The 22,148-nt window shown below is 40.8% G+C and overlaps 2 protein-coding genes across 5 annotated transcripts in view; both read right to left on the bottom strand.

The window, feature by feature from the left end:
* mtmr14 (myotubularin related protein 14) overlaps positions 1 to 16,034 on the bottom strand; it is a 31,404-nt gene extending 15,370 nt beyond the window's left edge. Inside the window, exons 1-13 of the mRNA XM_086198378.1 lie at positions 15,175 to 16,034; positions 13,862 to 14,010; positions 11,012 to 11,120; positions 9,623 to 9,698; positions 7,018 to 7,078; positions 6,700 to 6,822; positions 5,843 to 5,916; positions 4,784 to 4,854; positions 4,626 to 4,700; positions 3,165 to 3,231; positions 2,230 to 2,315; positions 2,004 to 2,080; positions 1,225 to 1,261 (exon numbers count right to left, since the gene is read on the bottom strand). Coding sequence (XP_086054504.1) covers positions 1,225 to 1,261; positions 2,004 to 2,080; positions 2,230 to 2,315; positions 3,165 to 3,231; positions 4,626 to 4,700; positions 4,784 to 4,854; positions 5,843 to 5,916; positions 6,700 to 6,822; positions 7,018 to 7,078; positions 9,623 to 9,698; positions 11,012 to 11,120; positions 13,862 to 14,010; positions 15,175 to 15,309 — 1,140 coding nt within the window. The 5' untranslated portion in view covers positions 15,310 to 16,034. The remainder of the gene's footprint in view (positions 1 to 1,224; positions 1,262 to 2,003; positions 2,081 to 2,229; positions 2,316 to 3,164; positions 3,232 to 4,625; positions 4,701 to 4,783; positions 4,855 to 5,842; positions 5,917 to 6,699; positions 6,823 to 7,017; positions 7,079 to 9,622; positions 9,699 to 11,011; positions 11,121 to 13,861; positions 14,011 to 15,174) is intronic.
* A 2,993-nt stretch (positions 16,035 to 19,027) lies between these two features.
* Positions 19,028 to 22,148, bottom strand: part of setd5 (SET domain containing 5) — a 47,534-nt gene continuing 44,413 nt past the window's right edge. For 3 of the 4 annotated variants that reach the window (XM_086198374.1, XM_086198372.1, XM_086198375.1), the window contains exon 25: positions 19,028 to 21,855. In XM_086198374.1, the coding sequence (XP_086054500.1) occupies positions 21,283 to 21,855 (573 nt within the window). In that variant the 3' untranslated portion in view covers positions 19,028 to 21,282. The remainder of the gene's footprint in view (positions 21,856 to 22,148) is intronic. The other variant, XM_086198376.1, reaches the window with a different exon arrangement.

Raw genomic sequence — 22,148 nt, 5'->3', positions numbered from 1 at the left:
ACCATGCTGGATTGCTATGTCGGGGCACCAGAAAAAGAGGAGGTTGGTCCTTCGTCAATGGCTTCATGTGTGAAGTGCTACATAAAAAGGTGCAACGATGAGATGAGCAGATGTGCAGCACTGCAATGAGGTTCTATCGATGCCCGACAACATAGAAATACTGGCCGCCACCTCCTCCCACGCCTGCTCCAACTCCAAGGCTTCAGTGGATTCCTGTTCAGTCCGTTTCTACAGATGACAAGTGCTCACTTCTCCAGAGATGAAATGTGTGTGCCAATGAAATAGTAACACACTAAGTCCTAGCGTAACCTGGGCTTTAAATGGAATGACAAGAGCCACTCGGATTGGTCTGAGTGATGTAACGCTTGAAACACACCTATGAATAATTTGGCATCTAATAACTGCCTCTTTGCCCTGTGCGCTCTAACTATGTGCCCTCTAAATAACAAAATGAAGCTGAACAGACCCTGAACACCCAGCACATACATCGCACCAACTTCCTGGTGCCATAAATCACTTAAATTAGCCCCAAGAAGTTACTCAATATCATGCATGAGAGAGCTGCTCCACTGATACATCCGTCCCTTTTATGCCAAAGTAAAATCAACGCTGTATTCGGTCCCCTCATTCATGCATGCACATGCACACGCACACGCATGCACACACACACGCGCGCACACACACACACACACACACACACACACACACACACACACACACACACACACAGGAACACACGCATGCACACACGCGTGCACGCACACACACACACACACAAACCAATTTAGGGGTTGAAGAAACATTTAAAAAAAATGTTCAACAAAATTCAGACTAAGCTCTAGAAGAAGAAGGTTTGTGCAATTACTATTTTAAAAATTTCAGGCAAATGTGATGCTAATATGACAGAATGAAACCCATCAAATGTATTCTGCACAAGTGTGGGTCTGGGGGCAGGGATGGGAATGTCTTTCTCTTCTTTATCATGAATAAGTGCTGACTGAAGCCCTTCTCTCTCTGATTCTAGGGGAACAAGAATACTGACCCATCGCACCTTTTCTATCTTTCTGTAAAGTATACTAACAATTGAAAATTGGGATAAGAATACTCATGCTTTCATGTATTGTGTTGCTAGCATCAAATAGTGCTTTGGAGAATTGGCTTATTTTTGAATCACCACAGTGATATTATCATGTTCTGACAGAATAAACAGATAATTAAACGTACCTCCTCCCCTTTGAAGAGTCGATCCGGAAGCATGTGACTGGAAAAGGATATAAAAACATGTACAAACCATGTCAAAGCACTGAACTGAACCAACCTCCTTTTTGATGTTTTAGTGAAATTAGATCTAAAGATGATTAAAAGTTACAGTCAAGTTAAAGTTTTCGCTGAAGTTCCTACTTCAAAACTGGCTTGGGAAAATAACCAAAAGATCTATTTTTTTCTCATAATTTTCTTTTTTTTTTTTTGGGAGTGTTTGCTTGGTTGCTGTTGACAGCGGCCATCACAGACTTCAGTAACCAACAGACGACCCCATGATTAAACCAGATGTGTTTGGTTGGGACTGATGATGGGAACCTACAGCATCGCTGGGTGTTCCCTCTGACTCACTAGCTTCTTCATTTGTCTCTCTTTTTTTACACACAAGAAGGCTTTTATCTGCTTGGCCAGTGTCTCCAAGGCTTGAGCAACCCGACGCTGACAAACAATAACATGGGCTAGCTGGAAGTGGAGGCAGTGAGCTAGAGGATAAGAATATGGCCAAGAGTAAAGCCAACTGTTACAGGCCTTTCACAGACCCTGATGTCTGTAGAAGGACATATATTCCAGCTGCTAGCGCCTCACTTCAGTTGCTTTTCAAATGTGCATTGCAGAGAAACATGACCTGTCTGAACAGTGAGATGCTGCCAACTCACCTCTAGAATTTACATCTTAATGAGGTTTCATATTAGACTCGCCATGAGATCATGAAATTGTGACAGTGATGATGTGATTCCTTTTACCCAAAGAGGAACCAGTCATAAGCAATGGTCAGATACAGGATCTCCGCCGGCTCCAGGTTAGCATGCACCGTGCCATCCTGTGAAAAATAAATTGAGAGCACAACTCATATTCTGTCTTAAATAAAACCCCATTTGTCCCCAGTATGCGGCTCCCCAGACCCACTCATGATTTTTCTTTATTAATAAAAGACATCAAATAAACAGAGAGAAGAAAATAGGAACATACTGCCCAAAGAGAGAGTCTGAGGAGGGATACAAACAGAGGCGTTCGGTCCCAGCCTGATATGCAGTGCACCAGGAGACCACTCTCATCTGCAATGAGAAAAAATTACTTTTAAGAGCACAACAACCAAATGCATTAAGAATAGAGAGGAAAAAAAGAAGTCATAACTCAAAAAGAGTAGTGTGTAATATGTAGACTAAAAATTAAATTCTGTTATGGAAAGCGGTGAGGTGTACTTGTGAAATCTCTGGCATAGGATCACCCATGATGACATTTTAATGATGCAATGGTGCTAAAAAATTTTTAACAAATTACATAAGTTTGGGTGATGGTGAATTAAACAACACTTCATGTTGGACCATTTCCAAAATTAAACAGTATCACACACACACACACACACACACACACACACACACACACACACACACTGAAAAAAAACCAAAAACATTTAATCAATCATATTTTCTCACAGTTAACATTGCGGGACAATTTATTGCCCAGCAAAAAATGTTGTGTGACAGGCCTAAAAACAAACTTTTTTTGGAAGTGCTTGGATGTACAGTGTGGGACTACTGACCTGCCGTCATCATGCAATATCAGATGAATTAATTCAATCATTTTGAAAATATGGCCTGAAAACGCTGCAGTTAAAACATGTGCTTTCAATTCCATGGAGCATGTTTGTGGCCCTAAGCTGCTGCCTGATTGTGCATAATATGAACCACACACATATGAGTAGTAGTGGTCGGATCTGTACTACCTGCTAACTGAAATCACTCCCTCTTTTATTAACAGTTACTGTCTACATGATTCACCGATGGATAAAAGAATAAGTACATCACTCATTTACTGCAGGCCTCCGCCACATTCTGAAAGTAGCACACACACAACAAGAAATAATCCTGCACAAACAAGAAACCCTCACACACACCACCTACCATCAATGTTGATGATATGCAACAGCAGCTTCAGGTAATTCTGTGTCTGCTCCACCAGGTCCCACGACTGAAACACACACACACACACACACACACACACACACACACACACACACACAGAGTACTAAAGGCATTACTGGCTGCACAGTGAGGTTTTCATAATTTTTAACTTTCTCTCTTAAATTTCCTGTTAAGTAAAAGGCATCTAATTATATTCTGCTGACTGCCACAAGACAAATATTACAGAGCAAAGCAGTAGGGATGCACATCTCACTGTCACCATCAGAAGACAGAGGTCTTTTTTTTTGTGTATTGGTATCGTTCCAAATGCCAAAATTAATACCAGTCCAGCAACTCAATTCTACAATTCTACAATTTCATTTAGCAGACGCTTTTGTCCAAAGCGACGTACAAGATTAGTTTCTTCATTTGGTCATTGTTATTTAATTATGTTGATGCAACAATGAGAAATGTTTTAGAAATAAAAAGGATGTTATTTTTTCAAATTAAACTTTTTGATGTATTCAATATAAACAAAATGCTTACATCGCATAAACTTGTTTTTATACAGATAACATCATCTATCAGCGTAATTACTTGTGCGATATCAGCATATCAGATTTCAGCGAAAAGTCCATATTGTGCATCCCTACGAAGCAGTCGGCTTTATTTAAGAGAATTTAAGAGAAGAGAAGCTAAGGGAAGAGAAGAGAAGAGAAGAGAAGCTAAGAGAAGAGAAGCTAAGGGAAGAGAAGAGAAGAGAAGCTAAGAGAAGAGAAGCTAAGAGAAGTGAAGAGAAGAGAAGAGAAGCTAAGAGAAGAGAAGCTAAGAGAAGTGAAGAGAAGAGGAGAGAAGAGAAGCAAAGAGGAGAGAAGAGAAGAGAAGGGAAGAGAAGAGAATTTAAGAGAAGAGAAGCTAAGGGAAGAGAAGAGAAGCTAAGAGAAGAGAAGAGGAGAGAAGAGAAGAGAAGCACAGAGGAGAGAAGCAAAGAGAAGAGAAGCACAGAGTAGAGAAGAGAAGAGAAGCACAGAGGAGAGAAGTGAAGAGAAGAGAAGCACAGAGGAGAGAAGTGAAGAGAAGAGAAGCACAGAGGAGAGAAGCGAAGAGAAGAGAAGCACAGAGGAGAGAAGAGAAGAGAAGAGAAGCACAGAGAGAAGAGAAGAGAAGCACAGAGGAGAGAAGCGAAGAGAAGAGAAGCACAGAGGAGAGAAGAGAAGCTAAGAGAAGAGAAGCACAGAGGAGAGAAGCGAAGAGAAGAGAAGAGAAGCACAGAGGAGAGAAGAGAAGAGAAGAGAAGAGAAGAGAAGAGAAGAGAAGAGAAGAGAAGAGGAGAGAAGAGAAGAGAAGAGAAGAGAAGAGAAGAGAAGACAAGAGAAGAGAAGAGAAGAGAAAAGAGGAGAGAGGAGAGAGGAGAGGAGAGGAGAGAGGAGAGGAAAGGAGAGGAGAGGAGAGGAGATGAACCTGGTATTGAGTCCAGTCAATGTTCAAGTTCTGGGTAAAGCACACAGGGATTGTCAAAGGAGCGTCCACATAGTCCTGTAGGGGGAGACACAGTGACGTCAGCTTGAACAGAACCAAGGCCCATTGTTACCAGCTGACTGTGAGCCCAAACTCTGTACCTGATTCCAGTTGAACACGAGTCCCTCGGCTGTGTAGTCTCTGTCTTTGTAGTCCTTGAAAAATTCACACCCTAAGGACAAAACGCAAACAGACAGTGACTTGGGATGTTCGTGTGTGTAATGTGATGTAACAGAAAGAAAACTTTGGTTTTGGTACTTAAACTAAGTATAAATATATTGTCTGATACCCTCATGTCCTCAGTTATGTATATCAGGCATTTATCCTGACAACTACTCTTTGTCTACGAAGGACAGAAAAATGGTTGACCTTTACTCACAGCAGGCCAAACGGTGCGTAGCTTTACATTGGAAGAATGTTGGTTGCCCCTCTTTTCACATTTGGTTAACTAACTTAACATCAAGTTTGGCTCTTGAGAAAGTGACATATACTGTTAAAAAGAGAGATGCGGTATTCTATAACCTTTGGAGGATGTTTCTAGAATTGGTGAGGAGTGGTGATATAGGAGGGGTGGTGAATGACTGAGCTAATTGAAATAGGATTTCATTTACTACAAGGAATATACAAGTACCGGGTTATTTCTATTTTACCATCAGATCTATGCTTTATTTATTCTGTAATTTAATTAGATGTTTCTATTCACTTCTATTCACACAATAATTTTGTGACTCATCATTGAGGTTTATTTATTTTCATTTCAGTTAATTTATTTACGTATTAATTATAATATTTTTGTATTTTTAAATGCATCTTGTTATTATGAGCTTCATCTCTGCCATGTTCAACAGGTGCAAGGTGCTGATGTTTTTGTATAAAAGAAAAAACATAAATATATGTTTAAAAAAGCAGTCAGGCTGCTGCACTAGATGCTCAAAATTGAACCTGAAAATAACCGTAAATAACCGCTTCTTTCATTTCCTAAAAACAGATATTTAGCATTTCTGTGCTGCAGTATGTCCTCACTTATGTCTTAATGCCAAACACCAATATTGATTTATCTGCTATAACAAACCCAAGAGTACATGAAGCTGATATCAACCAGTATTCTAACAATTCATCAGCCTGTTCTAGTCACGAGACGAGTTTCGGCGGCTTTTTACCTGGATAAGGCACAGAGAGCAAGGTGAAGTCTGCATAGCGCTGAGCTTTGTCTGCCTTCTCAGAAGATGTCACACTGTGGACAAAAAAAAAAAGATCAGATGCAATGTGAACCTTGATGAGTGCACAATTTACATTATTTACACAGGATAGGGTTAAAGATAATTATGTTGTAGGTATTACTGATTTTCTAATAAAACAAAAATGACATTACAACAATCTATTTTTAAGTATTACTTTGGGATTGGCATGTCTCTGGAAAACACAGTTTAGGGCCTTTGGTGTTAATGAACTAAGAACACGTGTATTTATCTCACACTCTAGTCTTTGAATATGTAGCTCAGATCTCACAATGGAACCTCTTTGAACAAGAACCCTTGATTTCAAGTTTGCCGAAAGCCTTTGATTGCAAACTACAGTTCAACTATAAACAGACTGAAAGCCCATATCTGAGCATGTGTGAACACATATGCAAAAATTAGCTCTCAACAATTGTGCTACTTCAATAAACAAATGCACATTATCATAGCAGACATGTGGCACTGTGGGTCAGGCTAACTATCACGCATCTGCTCTGGGAGGCGCCACACGGCTCAGCTCTTATAACAGGGGAGGCAGGTGCAGATCTTGACCTGCACATCACTGATGACCAGGTTGTGTGTGTGTGTGCATGCTTTTAAGTAGATTACACAATTCAACAGCATAGTGTGTGATATCAAAATGCAGCTCAAATGCACATGTCAAAGAAGTAATAAATAAGCGTGATGACTATAACGCTCCAGATTAGTGCCATAGAAGTTGAGCATCAGCTGACTCAGTCACCTGAAGACAGTATGTACTATTCCACAGAGTTTCTTACTTTAGACCAAACTTAACCTTCTTGTTCTCCACCATGAGGTCACAGATGTAGCGAACTGACAGGTAACGTAGCAGCTTAATGTCATGTCCTCGGACCTTGTCAAAGAGCTGAGAGTCCCCATTCCTGACGACAAGAGGAAAAAAAGAAGCGAGGATAACTGTGGATTAAGAGTTATAGTTTGGATTATTTCACTTTTGACATTATGGAGAAGTAATGAGTCGGCTCCAAAACTGTTTCATCATTACCTCAAGACATTAGCGTCATACACTGATTCCATGTGTGCCTTGTACACCAAGTGAGTTGAATCGAGTGTATTACCTGACTGCGCTGTCATCCTCTGGAACCTCCTCAGACTCCGTCCATGTGTCATCACTTCCCCCTACAAAATACAAACATGATATATAAAAAAATGATGGTAAGGACAACAGCTCAAACTTCCAAATTCAACTAAACTCAACAGTCTAACATTTGTAATCAAAAATGACAAGCAACAAGAGTAAGACTTGAACCCAAACAATGTTTAAAGCTGCCTCCATTTGGGAACAGATGTTTTCTTACTTTAAAACATATCATGGTTCTGTTCAATTACTGACCCTGGAGGAGCCAGAGAGCAGCCTCAGATCTTTAGGCAGCCTAATATCTTATTTCAAGACAAAAGGTGGCAAGCTTTTAGTTCACTCTGAAGATCTGAGAGTACGTTCTCCCTTCACTGGTGATTTGGCTTCCCAGCTTAAATTTTCATCCACATGAACAATACTTTTTTTTTTTTTTAAATGGCTTCCAGACTGAGTAATTATTATTAACTTTTGGAGCTTCATCACACGTACATCCTCGCTAACATTTTTGTGTGTATTAAAAAAATGATTAGAATATCAATGTAGAGTGGCACGGTGGTGCAGTGGTCAGCACTGTCGCCTCACAGCAAGAAGGTTCTGGGTTCGAGTCCCGGCTCGGGCACGGGATCTTTCTGTGTGAGTCTCCATGTTCTCCCTGTGCCTGCGTGGGTTCTCTCCGGTACTCCAGCTTCCTCCCACAGTCCAAAGACATCAAGAGGGGACGAGGCTGATTGGATACTCTAAATTAACTGTAGGTGTGACTGTGAATGTGAATGGTTGTCTGTCTGTATGTGTTGGTCCTGTGGTGGACTGGTGACCTGTCCAGGGTGAACCCTGCCTCTCACCCGTAGCTGCTGGCATAGACTCCAGCCCCCCCCCCCCCCCCGACCCTTAACAGGATAAGAGGTAGAAAATGATGGATATCAATGTACTACAATTTCTTCCCATTCCATATTCAGTTTTGATCCTAAAAAAAATTCCCATCATCATTTTTAGGATTTTAATTCTTTAAATACTTTTTTTTAAAAAAAAACATTTTTTTTAATTTGAGAAAACATGAAAAATCAATTAAAAGGCATAGACTAAATGCTAAGTGGATGTTTCTTCTAACCCCCCCCCCCCCCACACACACACACACACACAATTTCGATGTATGGCCCTTGAGCACTGTCTGTGCTCATTCATGGAAGCCATTGGATTAAGTTCATTTCAGAATGGTAGGAAGATCAACTTGCAGAGAATTTCTGAAGATACAATTTCAATCAAGGTGGCCAATTTTGTATTTCTAACTATACACAGCAAAGTAAATGATCTGAGCAAGATACATTATTGGTGATTCACAGTAAAGACGAGTGCTTAAGAGGAATGTTCTCTCACAACAGGAAAACTTTGGCAGCTGTCTGTTCTGCTACTATTCATATACTAGAGAGTACATGTGGAACTGAAACCCCACATGGAAACAAAGTTACCCAAAAGTTCCCCATTTACAAACCACACTTGAACAGCAGGGATTTCTAAATCTACACTGACTTGAATTTCATCACAGAAAAAAACAACAAGATATTTTATGCTTCTCTGGTCAAATTTATTTCATTTGAAAATGCACAGTAAAACTTTGGACTGTGCCATAAGTGGGCCTCTACGGTCTCCAGTACACACTCTGTGCGTATCTCTCTCTCTCTCTCTCTCTCGCTCACACACACACACACACACACACACACACACACACACACACACACACACACACACACACACACACACACCAATGTTAGGGATGAATAAACCTTTTTTTTAATGTTTAACAAAATTCAAACTGAATTTTTTTTGGGGGGGGGGGGTAAAATTCCTATTTGCACTGGCAAAAATAACTGTATTACAACAGGATGAAATATGTCAAATGATGGCCATGTCTGTGAAAAGGCTGCAGCCCATCCCTGTTGACACTAGAGAGGCGGGGTTCACCCTGGACAGGTCGTTAGTCCATTGCCGAGCCATCAGGAGCAATTAATTAGCAATTACGTTTCAGTATCTTGCTCAAGGATACTCTGACATGGTAACCGGGGGAAGTGAGGATCAAAGGAGGATCTACTGCCACTCTACCTCTGAGACCTGCCGCCCCCCCCCCCCCCTTCTATGCTTCTGTTGGAAATACTGTATCTTGACATGACCCTGCAAATGTCTGGCACAGCTCTCTGAATACTATCAACTCTGAGCAAGAAGATGCCGGTTAAAATGAGCCAGCTTTGTGGTCCACCTTCCTAAAGGAAACAGGCATATTGTATCCTGGAGCCATATTTAGCAGCAGCACAATAGCATGTGACTACACTGTGTTGAGTCACATTGTTATTATACAGAGAGCTGGCATCAAGCACAGGCTGACACTCATAATCATAGAACACAACTCATCAAAACTCAATAGACCCAAGTTAACAGGATTTCCCAATTTTTCCTGATAAGAATTTGAAGAATAAGTTTAACATTCTGTGTGTGTGTGTATGTATGTATGTATGTATGTATGTATGTATGTATGTATGTATGTATGTATGTGTGTGTGTGTGTGTGTGTGTGAGTGTGTGTGCGCGCGCTACCTGAGAAGATGTAGTTATAACCTGTGCGTCCGTACAGCTCCCCCCAGCCTGCCAGTGTCGACGACCGGCAAATGTGCTGCAATGAGGCAGAAACCAAACCGTGCTCAAACCAGCAGGCTTCTACCAGAATTCATAGCTTGTCTCGAGCAGAGCTACAATACAAAAGCGGGGCAGTGGCAATACCTGAAAATCTGGCATATGATTAAAAAACAGTAACATGTCAAGGTATTGCTTTTACAATGTGTTTAAGTCCAAGTTCTATCGCTTTTACTTTCTAAATGTAACTATTACGGTTTCATAGACCCCTATTGTCCCGTGGTTTCTTTTAAAGGAAGAAAGGAATGTCATACTAATTATGTTTACTAGCGCAGCAACCCTAAGTTTGAAATTCTACTGAAAAGACAGAGTAAAAAATAAAAATAACAGACATTTTTAGCCAGCTTGGCATAGTCAAAGTAGTTCACATTCGCAAGTGGGTTGGGAACTTTTTAGTTCTTTTTTGAATTCCAAAGGCCACCTTGAATGTTTGCAAATTAAAATTCCTATAAACTACAGTGGCATCTTTTTCCTCTGTTTAATTTGTTTTATTTTTTTCTTTCCTCTATTGTTGTGTTGATGCAATAATTAATATATATTTGAACTTGCAGCACACACCATTTCAACTGTCTTGATTATTGTTTGTACTGTTCTTGTATTCACCCGTACAATTATTGCGCAAATAAAACTCCTTCAAAATATTTTTTTTCAGAAGCATCTCAATGACTGTGACTCAGAGTTGCCATGCTACTATTTTAGTTTTCAAAATATAAGGTGTTATTAGTCACTACCATTATATTCAAAAGGCCCAAAGGGTTTTCCTACAGCTTATAGCACGTTTGATTTAAGGCTGCAATGTCATTCAGAATGAAATTCGAGACCAATATGACAATCACCAAATTTGGATAAAAGCAAAAATAGAAGCATCAGTCACTTCGGGCTTCAGACAACTTTGCCCAATCATTGAAACACTGGACATAGAAATACATGGAAAAAATATATAAAATATAAAACAATATGAATTATAAGTAAAAAGACACAACCAGGTGAAAACTCTTTATCAATCAATTATAGACGAGGACAGATCTCAGCACAGAACTCTTACAACCAGGCTCACACATAATATATCAAACCGGATGAATTATAGCAAACGAATGATCTGGCGTTGATGAATTTGGCGCCAGTGACCAAAAACAATCAAAATTGGAATAATAATCATTTTAGGAAGCCACACCCCTCGCATGTTTGACATGTAGAAAAATGAGGAACTTCTCTTTACGAAGAACACCTTGACGTCATGAGATCAACCAATCTAGCCTAAACAGTTAAATAAAACAAGTCTGAAATAAATACCTTGCCATTGTAGAGGATGACAGGACAGACGAACCTCCCTCTGCAGCGGGCCAGTTTACTCCGGTTTACCAGGTCCTGCAGTTTACTGATCTGGACTGCGCTCTCATACCTGCACATACAAATCATTTGACACTCATTTCTCAGCTTGCTTGGTTACATCAACTTAAATTTAGCACTTCATATAGAAGAAGAAATTATAAAGCAGTTGAAATCTAAATAGTGCTGTGCTCCCTAGTACTGTAGTCAGCAACAGTCAATATGACTGCCATATGATCACCTGACCTGTAGGTCACACAGAGGTGGCTGCACATCAGGCTGGACAACTACTGATAACTGCACTACCTGCAATATAACCAGCATGTTACATGTTGGTGTCCAGGCAGCACATCATCACCCTCTTAAAATAATTGCCACAGTCCTTTTTGGACAATTTTTTTTTTTTTTTGCCTGAATCAACTCCTTATGATGTTTTGTCTCCAGATGATTGTGTTTTCTGAAAAATTTGAAAAAGTGACATTGGCGATTATTTTAAGAAGGTGACGACAAGGGTTTTCGAACTGTTTTGGCCTCGAGCAGCCCCTAAGGGAAGTATTTGGCTCCACCGTGTTCGTCTTAAACTGTGACTGTCTGCCGCGCGGTGCTGAGCAGGAGCTCTGACAACAGCTGCCTGCTGTGGTCAAACGTGACACAAAGTCTGATAAGAGTGAGGTGAAACAGCGAAGCTGGAGCTGAACAGCAAAACAAGCCACTGAGAAGCTGTTTGATCCACATCAAGCAGCTAAGAGCCTTGGATGTCATACGTTACTCAGTAAATATGAATAATTTGTTTTAAAAACATGAAGGTGAACATTAGAAGGTTTTACGGGACTGAATGATGAATTGATGAACAAACCGTCACTGTAAGACCCCGAAGCTTTTAAGACATTTATCCACTCATTCATTATCTCCTCAACTCAACACCATGATGTCACACTGAAGGAGCAATTCATTTGCATGAATTTTATTTTGTGAATTGTTAGTCAAAATCATTTTTTTGTGCAGTCACAGTGACATTGAACCACGAAAATCTCGTCAGTGCAAAGAGTCAAATGATCCTTTTTGTTAAATCTGACTCTCATGAATCGAGAGCGTCACAAAGCCCAAAAAACAAAATGTTTAGTGAAGTCACCTTTTTCAAACAAAATTTGAACGAAATTTGAAGAAATTTCCACAGGGCTTTACTAAAATACAAGAGAATGGGAAAAACACACAGACAGCATCCAGCTTTGATAACCGTACTGAAGATCTTCCACTGTTAATTCCCTGAATGGAATGCACAGGTCACAGTGCCCTTTTAGAACAACCACTGAGATCATGTTGAAAAAATTTGGAAGCAAGTGAAGTGGCCTAACTAAATTATTTCATGACAGAGTTAATGTCTTACAAGAGGCCTTTGTGTTCTACATGATCCTCTCCAGGATGCATTATTTTGTAAAACTGTTTAGCAGAGCAGAAGTCATTCTCTCGTCACGTGATCCTGAATAAAAATGCTATTTTTGAGAGAATATGGTACGTTTCAAATGAATCAAAGTAACATGGCCTGTCTTCATGTAAAAAAAAAAAAAAAGAAAGAAAAAAATGAATAAATGAAAGAATATCTACACAAACTGCCTTTGGTTCATCATAAATAGCAATTTTGTCTAATTCCAACATGGACCACAATTTATTCAGGACTCTTTGTGTTTTGAGTGCCCCCTTGCTGGCAAAAGTAGTAGAAAAAAAACAGTTAAGCATCTTCATCCATCCATCCATCCATTTTCTTTCACTTGTTCCTGTTAAGGGTCGCGGGGGGGCTGGAGCCTATCCCAGCGGCTACGGGCGAGAGGCAGGGTTCACCCTGGACAGGTCGCCAGTCCATGGCAGGGCAAACACATAGAGACAGACAACCATTCACACTCACATTCATACCTACGGTCAATTTAGAGTATAAATCAGCCTAGTCCCCAATTTCATGTCTTTGGACGGTGGGAAGAAGCCAGAGTACCACAAAGAACCCACGCAGGCATGAGGAGAACATGCAGACTCCACACAGAAAATCCAGTGCCCGAGCCGGGACTCAAACCCGGAACCTTCTTGCTGTGAGGTGACAGTGCTAACCACTGCACCACCGTGTCGCCAAGACAAAACTCACTTCACTTAAACAAATTTGACTCATTTTCATACAGCACCTTTCTACCTCAGTGGTACTCAAAATGCTTTACAGTATCCCCTCATTTACACACACACACACACACACGGTGGAGGCTGCCATACAATGTGCCAAGCTACACATCAGAAGCCATCAGGGGTTCAGTATCTTGCTCAACATGGTCACTGGGGGGAAGTGAGGATTGACCCAGCAGCCCCTCAGTTGTGGGACCACCTCTCTACCTCTGAGCCAAGCGGCCCCATGAATGAACTCATCCAAATGAAAGTCTGATATCCTAAACTCCTTCACATGTTTTTTTTTTTTCATTTGCAAACTGTCTTCTCTGTGCAAATGAGACATTCTACCAGACAAAGTGGCCTTTGCCATCGTGGAAAAAGGTGCATCTGCATTATTCATCAGTAACAAATAAGGATTTATTGGATACTGGCAAAGTGTGGCCTATTTCTAGCCATAGAATGAGCTCATGTGACAGATAAGTCAGTTCACCCCTCTCTTGTCCTGACGTAATCAGTGGAGTTGAGGAAGAGGGTGAACCTTTGCTCCCTGCAGCAAAGTCAGGTGTGCATGAACACAGGAATGCCACAAACAAATAAGGGGGTAATTAGTAACTGAATGGCCTGGATTTTGTATGGGGAATATAAGGTCTAGTATTGGAGTGGTACCTGTCTCTCTCAACATCTGTGCATTCATACTCCAGGAAAACAATCTGTCGTGGGTAATGGCCGCAAACTTCTCCATTGGGATTGTGGATTACGCTGTACTTGTAATCTCTGGCAAATAACTCCAGGCAACGCTTCTCAATCATCTCCATCTGAAAAGAAATTGCAGCAAAATGTGTTAGTGATTTGCAGCAAAGCTTTCAAACCTGAGAAAACCAGTAAAATTCCAAATCAAACACAACATTCTACAAATGTTTTAGTGGACAGACAAGAGAGACACCCCGAAAAAGGAGCAGATTAAAAGTTTAAAAACAAGGTGGTCTTGCAATAGATTGTTTTATATATCACATACCGAGTACTTTACCTGGAATATTTCCTAGACTACAAATGCTAACTAGCAGGGTTCAGTATCAGCTGAACCTTTACCATGTTGCCGCATGTTATAAGATTATTGACCGATGATATGAGTTGATGTCAAGTAAAGCACCAGAAGCAACATAAAGTGAGGATGCATTATTAGGTGGTATTTGAGGATCATTACCACGTTATTCATCACAGTAGGACAGAGTGGATCGTAACTATGACTGGAACTTCCCTGAAACAGGCCAGTTTGACATCCGTTTTGCTCTCTTCTCTTCAACATTGCTCTGTTAAATTCTTTGTTTTGTACACTTTTGCTTGTGGGGATTGGCCATTAGCTGATATTTGTATTTGTAATAGATATTTCCTGTATAACAAGACAGACAGTTCATATGAGAATACAGTTCAATCTGAAGAGAAATGTTTTTCTTTATTTTCAATAAAATTTGGGGGAAAAAAACAATGTCCAATATTGCTTCTTCACAAAAACAATGAGCAAAAATGGGAAACTCATTTTAATATGCTGCAGACATCAATGCTGGCCACTGGGCCAATACTGATCCATTAAAAAAAAAAAAAAGACCAATATCCACCGATACTCATGATGCGCAAAATCCCTATTTGCTTCAATAGTAATGGCACAGAGGTGCTGCAATATAAATCGAGAATTACTTCAATACATTCAGTCACATGTCCAACTCAAGGGAAATCAAATGCACCAGCAGCTGTCAAAGCTGCCTCTGGAACTGGGTCTGAATAGAATGCGAGTCTACGACTGAGTAATGTAGCACAGCAGAAGGGCACCAGAATCATCTGTTACTCTATGGTTATGAAGTGTGTCGAAAGACCAACATTACTTAAAATTGGTAACAATGAGAAATTATTCAATGTATCAATCGCACAGGTGAGTGACAAGGAGTCAGTTGGCTACCGTTGCGGGACAGCGCCAAACTTACCCGAGGAGTAACCTCCTTGGCTCTGTACTGGGTCTTCGAAAACAAATCTATCAAATCCACTATTTCCTCGCTCTTTCTGACGGACAGTCCGGGGGCCTTAAAGCCACCGGCTGCAGAGGGGGAGGCGGCCATCATAGCGCCGCGAACCGTAGTGGCTGCCTCAAACCGGACTCGACCTCCTTCAAACACCGCAGAACCGTGTCCTTTGGAACGGGAAGACCGACCAGGCCATCCCTTCCCAGCCAGCTTTTTCCTGACTGCCCGCTTGAGGGGGCCGGGGCCGGGAATTCTTCCTGAATTCAGGGCACCGGCGAGCTGCACCACTCTCGAAACACAAGCACTTAGCCAGCGCGGACAACCAGCCACACAACTCGGCGACTGCTGCTGCTGCTGCCGGGAGTAGCACCCGAGAGAACAGGCTAGTTTAGCTTAACAGGCGTAGCTTAGTCGTTTTCACTCGCTCACCCAGAAACAACGAAGACAAATTTAAAACAATTTCAAGACTTGGTAGTCCTCTCCCACATCGCCGATGTTATATCTGTGGTTTAGATAAGTGGTGAAGTGACCCCAGACACCCGGCACGAAGTTACTGCACTCCGGTCAGCTGGACACAGGAAACATCCAGGATCCCTCCCGGCCTGCTCAAGTTTCCTCAATGTCAGTTCCTCGTGTCTTCTTAGTGAGCACGAGCATGACGATGAACGGATTAAGGTTAAAACAGTAGTCAGCCGAGCTGCTGCAGGACCTTGTGCTGCGTGTGTTATTGTTGGTGGAAGCGCCTACAGCAGTGAGAGATGTTGCAATCTGTGTACTACAGTCTAAAGGTACATCAGACCGTAAACAGGAAGCTGATACGACCACGTGACAATACCAGCTCGGCTTTTGAGTGACGCTGAGGGTCGACGTTTTGAACCCCGTGAGCTGTTTACTCCTGTCGCCGAATGACCTCTACATGTGGGATTGTCGCTCGTCTGTAGAGATTACTGGTCCTCCAGAAATCGTGTCACAAAACAGATGATGTGTATGTACATGAACGCAATTTTCAAACAAGAAAAAAAGTGATTTGGAGCAACCTGGCAGCAAGCATTTTTTTTTATGAAAGAGAGGGAAAGTAAACATAATATAAATACCGCTTTTTACCCCAATAAAAGGATTAAATATTTCTCATTTTACAATTGTGCTTCCAGATTGCACTTTGAACGAAAATTTAATCTCAGAGCAGTAGAAGATTTAAAAATTCTGACACTCCGAAGAAAAGCACTGCACACATATAAGTAGACATAGCTAATTGTAGATAGGGGAAATACAACATTCAGTAAATTTGTCCATCTTATTTTAAGGTTTTGACTCTTTATATGACTCTAAATTGACCGGGCGGAGCTTGTGATACCATATCATTCTGTAGATTATTATTGTTCGTTCTGTGGCTTTGAATAAATTTTTTTTTTTCCAGTTGGTTTTGTCGACTTGAATGTAAACAGGTGATGTTATTTAAGAGTCAGATACATAACCAGAACTAGTTTCCTGACCTGATGCAGTGATTTGAGACGGCACCCCAAAAGCTTCATTGAGTGATTGTCAACAAATCTTAATGAAAGATCTTTGAGGATGAGAGGATTAGGAGGATTATTTCTGCACAAACAAAGATCCTGATCCTTGTCTATCTGAACCAGAATATCCACAGAGGAGGAACAGCAGGCTTTGGAACCTGAGAGAGCAAGACAGGATAGGAGGCTGAAGAAGTTAAAGTGGTTGTATCTGATAATATCTCAAAATTTTCAGTTTTCATTGTGAATGTTAAGCACAAACTAATTCTTTTTGTGTAGCTACATAGCATTTTTGCAAAATTGTGTATTCAATATTCTACCATAAACAGATGTTCAGATGGATTTCTTGAGCGCCGTAATGTAAGCAGAGAGAAGGGTTTCTTTCTGCTTGTCAGACAGTTAAAAATTATGGAAAGTGTCAGAAAGATCTCAAGGTGATTTTACAACAATGTTTTCTCTGAGTCTTGTGCTTTTGTGCAAGGAGTCCCACAGGGGTCCATCTTTGGTCCACTGTTGTTTTCACCATACCTGGCATAATTGGTTCAGATTATCTGTTCCCTTGGGATTGAGTGCCAGTGCTATGCTGATAATTTACAACTTTGCCATTTGTTGAACGAAATCTACCACTGCACATTTGAGGTTGATTTTGATGATGATGTTCAGTATTTGATGTCAGAAGGCTGTTTCCACGTTCGTCTGCTGGAGAAAGAATACTTCTCTGTGCTGCAAAACTACACACAAGACATCTGATGTCACAAGTAGTTCGGAGCTGATTTATGCTTCAGTTACTTTTGTATGTATGTGTATGTTTTGTGGGAGAAAAACTCCAAAGCACAAATATTGAGGGTTGATTTCCTTGTGAAAGTGGATACATCTTGTGCCCAGCAGTTTGAAAGTGACCCTATTTGGCTACTGAACAAAGAAACCTTTTTGTTTATGGAAAGAAAAGTATAATTCCAGGCATTTCTGGTAATATACCCACCCCATTTCCATTTATACTTCTTGTCAGCCAAGTTATTTCTCTGGGTTATGGGGGAGTGTAACTCAATGCTTCTCTCTCCTGGACAGAGACAGGACTACAGCTCCGAGCTTTCCGGCATCGTGATCTGGAATGTATGGCAGCAATTGACTTGTTAATTAACACTGTGATGTAGATTTTGAAATACATGGTCACAGCTAGACTTCAATCTCATCATTTAATGTCACTAGCCAGTTATCCACCTCTGTAACGGAACAAAAGCTCATTATTAAAGCAGTCCTTCAGCCCATGTTTTTTCCCTTTTAGCTACAAGGAAATGTTTCCTTCTAGCATTGATTCTTTGTGAATGCAGAGTCAGCCTCGTATATTAAGTTTGAAGCTAAAGGTGATTGATGCTAACAACAGAAAAACTGCTTAAGTATAATGGTGAAGCACATCATCCAGTGTCATCCACATCTTCAAGCTCATTGCAGAATTGGAAGCATTGTAGTTTGTTTTTAGCTAAATTTGTTTTTGGGTAACCGAGCCCCCGACTGGATAAAATGACATGGATTATACCAGATGGTACACTTGAGGGTTTTTAAGTGAATATTTTGGGCAGTTTTACTTTTGTTAGCTATTCATCATCATTAGCTTCAATAAGTAACTGGCTCTTTCTGCAGTCACAAAAATGTGATCTGAGGTCAAGACATCCATTTGTGAAGACTTGAAAGACAGAATGTAATTTTTGGGTTAAATTTCACTTTAAAGATTGAATAAAAACTTGGACTTTAAGAGTATCAATACTAAATTTGATAGCATTCAGAAAGCACCACTGATGGCTTGTTCCATGGTGCCCTAACAGAGACCATTACACCTACCTTCAATGGAATCCTACCCATGGGTTTCTACCAAACAGGTCCAAGCTGAGAGAGAGTTGCGAACTCACCAAGGCCCCAAATAAAATACTACATGATATCTGGAGTCAGTACCACAAAGTACAATGACAGTGCTGATCAACAAAGTAAAATCCAATGTTTCCTTACCAGTTTTAGTGCATGTTCACATGAAAAGGCCATACCAGCACTAGATGACCGAGAACCAACATATAGAGTAGAAGAACTGCGTATTTCCCACAAAGGAACAAACTATAATCCTTCACGAATATGAGGAATATAAACCCATACAGATGCTACATCTAAAGCAGGAATAAAAGCTGACTGCTGCACCAAAATAAGCAGAGCTGAACAGTCAGATGGTAGAAGACAGTTACACAACTGTCCACTCAAGTTGAAGAAAAAATGTATTTTTCTTCAGAAAAAACATTTTGGAAGACATTTTTTTTTTTTTTACATACACATTCATCACAAGCCCAGAGTGTATAAGCGACTCTCTTAAATGACTTCACATTGGCAGGTTTCAAAATACATTACCATTAGCATTATTTTATTATCAAAATGCATTACATCTCTTGCTTCTTAAATCTTTTTGGAGGGGAACATTTGAAATAGTTATCTTTAGAAAAGAAAAAAAAACAAAACAAAACAAAGGGAATGCAGTGTCTGTTTTTGGGGGGAAATCCAGGAACAGACCCCATGGTCAACTTCCAACCATCTGACATATGCTGGTCACGCAGACCCTAAAAACAAAGATCATGCGATGGAGTGTACCATTTCTCCATACAAGTCTATATCACATTTCTTCCTATACAAGTACACATAATCATACATATTGTCCTATTGTGTGTGTTTTTTAGGTTGTATTACTTTCATTTTAAGGTGCTGGTTCATTTGTTTTAAGTCAGACATTCATGTAACACAAGTAACCTTCAGTGTGTTGGTTGTGGTGGTGGTGGAGGGGGGGATCCTATTATATGACCGGACTCTGGCTTCTTGTAGTGTTCCACACAAATGCGGCAGGTGCTTCCTGTTCTACCAACTAAAAGTCTCAGAAGGAGGAGGGGGGAGGATAGGGCGGTTCCTGCTGCTGTGATCCCACTGCGGTAGTCATGGCAACTGTCTCTTTCCTACAAGTCATTTTGTGTGGATCAGTGTTCAAAGCAAAATGAAAATACAGCTTTTTACCTTTTAAAGTGAAGCAGTTATCGATGAAGGACAGGGTTATTTTTTCTTTTAAATAAATCTTTTTTTTTTAATTAAAAAAATACTTTCTGTGGTGACACATGGAATGTGAGGATTGGTCAGAAAAGAAACTCTCAAAATTATTCGGTACAGCTAGATAGAACTAAAACAACATAATACAAAAGCCCTATGCTGAATCCTCCACGAGTATTTTAGTGTTCCAATCATGTTTAAATCTGTTCAAAAATATTTTAGGGAGATGTCTCCCTAATGGTCAACAGCACCACAAATTACAGGCACCAGAATAACCATGAAATTAAAATAAATCTGACCATTACAATCCTGGAAGGGAAGGAACATATAATGAGGGATCTGCTGATTTGTTACTCAGTATCTGTTTGATACACAAAGTTTGTAGAATAGAAACAGTCACATCCAACACTTGAGCTTAAAATATCGTCAAACCTCTTATTTTGCTCCTTTTCCCAACAATGTAGATTATTATTCATGATATTTGGCCAAACAAACAGATTTAAACGGATGTAATGACAAGATGAAAGCAGCCATATGTGGGGAACATAACTGGATTTCAAATTTATTGAAAAAAAAAGAAAAAGAAAAACAAGTTTGCAGCACCATGAATCATTAGACCTGTATGTCTCAAGTACAATAACAGAAGTCTACAGTGAAGTACTACTGAAGTGAAATCAGAACAGTCCAGTGAAGATCAAAGAACAGAGGAAGAGAACAATGGAACCAAAACAACAAAAAAGACAGAACCTTGAGGGAACAAGGGCTGTTTTATGTTAAGTGAGAGAGAACAGGGAAGATGGCAATCATATGGAATGATCCTATCCAGGGAGAGCAGCCCCTCCCTGCCTCTCTAATGCATCTTTAAAATGGATGATTAACGCATCGACTTGCATCGCTTCCCCGTTTCCAAACCAACACGTATTTACTGCAGCACAGACTCGGCCTCTCGCCAAATCAAAAACTCATGTTAACTAAAAAGAAATAAAAATAGAAACAACTCTCGCTTTCTGTTACATAAGCATCTCAGCAGTTATCCAACCTGGGTACCATGACAACAGGTACATATTTTATAACTTTGTACAGACATTTGTGTGGAAGTTTTGACTTTCCGGCATTTGCACAGTCCGGCACATGAGAAAACACTGGGGACAATTTCAAGTTACATGTGATTTCTAAGATTTTTTTCTTCTGCTTTTCGAAATGTCATCCAAATAGATTTTTCCACTGATTCTGTAATGCTGTCCAAAGTCAATGATTAGGCTTTGTGCAGAATGTGGTGATGGTTTCTTTTTGTGTTTGAAAATAAAGAAAGAAAAGATAGAAAATAAGTTGAGAAATCCGTAAAGACGTCCTTGCTCCTCTTAGGTCTGTACATTTCCCCTCCCCAAACTCCCTGAGCCCCATTTCACCACAGGTTGAGGGGTTGAGGAGAAACGTAGCTTCATACACTCGCACACGCTCACACATACACGCATACTTGAACAAGGTCCTAAAAGCTTCCTGACTGTGTCCTTACTCCCGGCCCCTGGAGTGGAGAGTGCTGGAACTGGCTGAGGCTTGGCCCTCGCTGTGGGTAGTTTGTCGTGGCGGAGGCTGAGAGCAGCCTGGAGCTGGCCTGCAACGGTGCCTGGCCTGGACTGCCAGACTTAAGGCTGCGAGACATTTGATGTTGGTTCCCTCTGGAGGCCTGGGCACACAAGTCTGTTTTAGTCTGCCCACTAAGGGCCCTAGGTCCTGGGGTAGCAGTCCCTGCCAGGCTGCTGCTGCTGTTCAAAGGGTTGGCTTTTAAGTGACTGCTGCCATAGCTGTGGCCTCCGTCCACACTACTGCTGCCACTCTGCTGGTGTAGAGAGCTCACTGACAGTCTGGAGTCTGATGAGGTGGTGGGGGTTTGAGTGGGGTAAAGGGATGGAGGCTGGTCCTGAGATGGGCCTGGGTGGGAGGAAGAAAGGCGTGGGTAGTAGCTCTGGCCTGATGAGGGACTGTAGGAACTCCGGAATGGAGAGTTGGAGGTTTGCTGGATGAACGAGGGACTGTCGGTCTGCCGCTGGCTGTCTGATGACTGAACACAAAGACAAACATTCATTTAACATCTGGGTCATATGGTCAGTGAGGCTGTGATGAAAAAAACAATTACATTCATAAACTGAAGGAATCGTTTTCCAGCATTGATCAATCGAGAGAGAGTGGAACAAGAATAGGTTCAGAATTCAGATTAGGGCCCGAGCAACATGGGATATTTGAGCCAAGCATTGTTTTCAGAGCAGACAACAAAATTACATTACCGATAATTGAAGCTAATAACTCAACCTTTTCTACTCAGAAGTCAACCTAAAAATTCATGTGAGTGGGCAA

This window comes from Aulostomus chinensis, chromosome 3 (assembly GCF_037954235.1).
Source record: "Aulostomus chinensis isolate RoL2024-O1b breed Wild chromosome 3, RoL_Achi_v1.0, whole genome shotgun sequence".
Taxonomy (NCBI): domain Eukaryota; kingdom Metazoa; phylum Chordata; class Actinopteri; order Syngnathiformes; family Aulostomidae; genus Aulostomus; species Aulostomus chinensis.
This window is presented reverse-complemented; position numbering and strand designations above follow the sequence as displayed.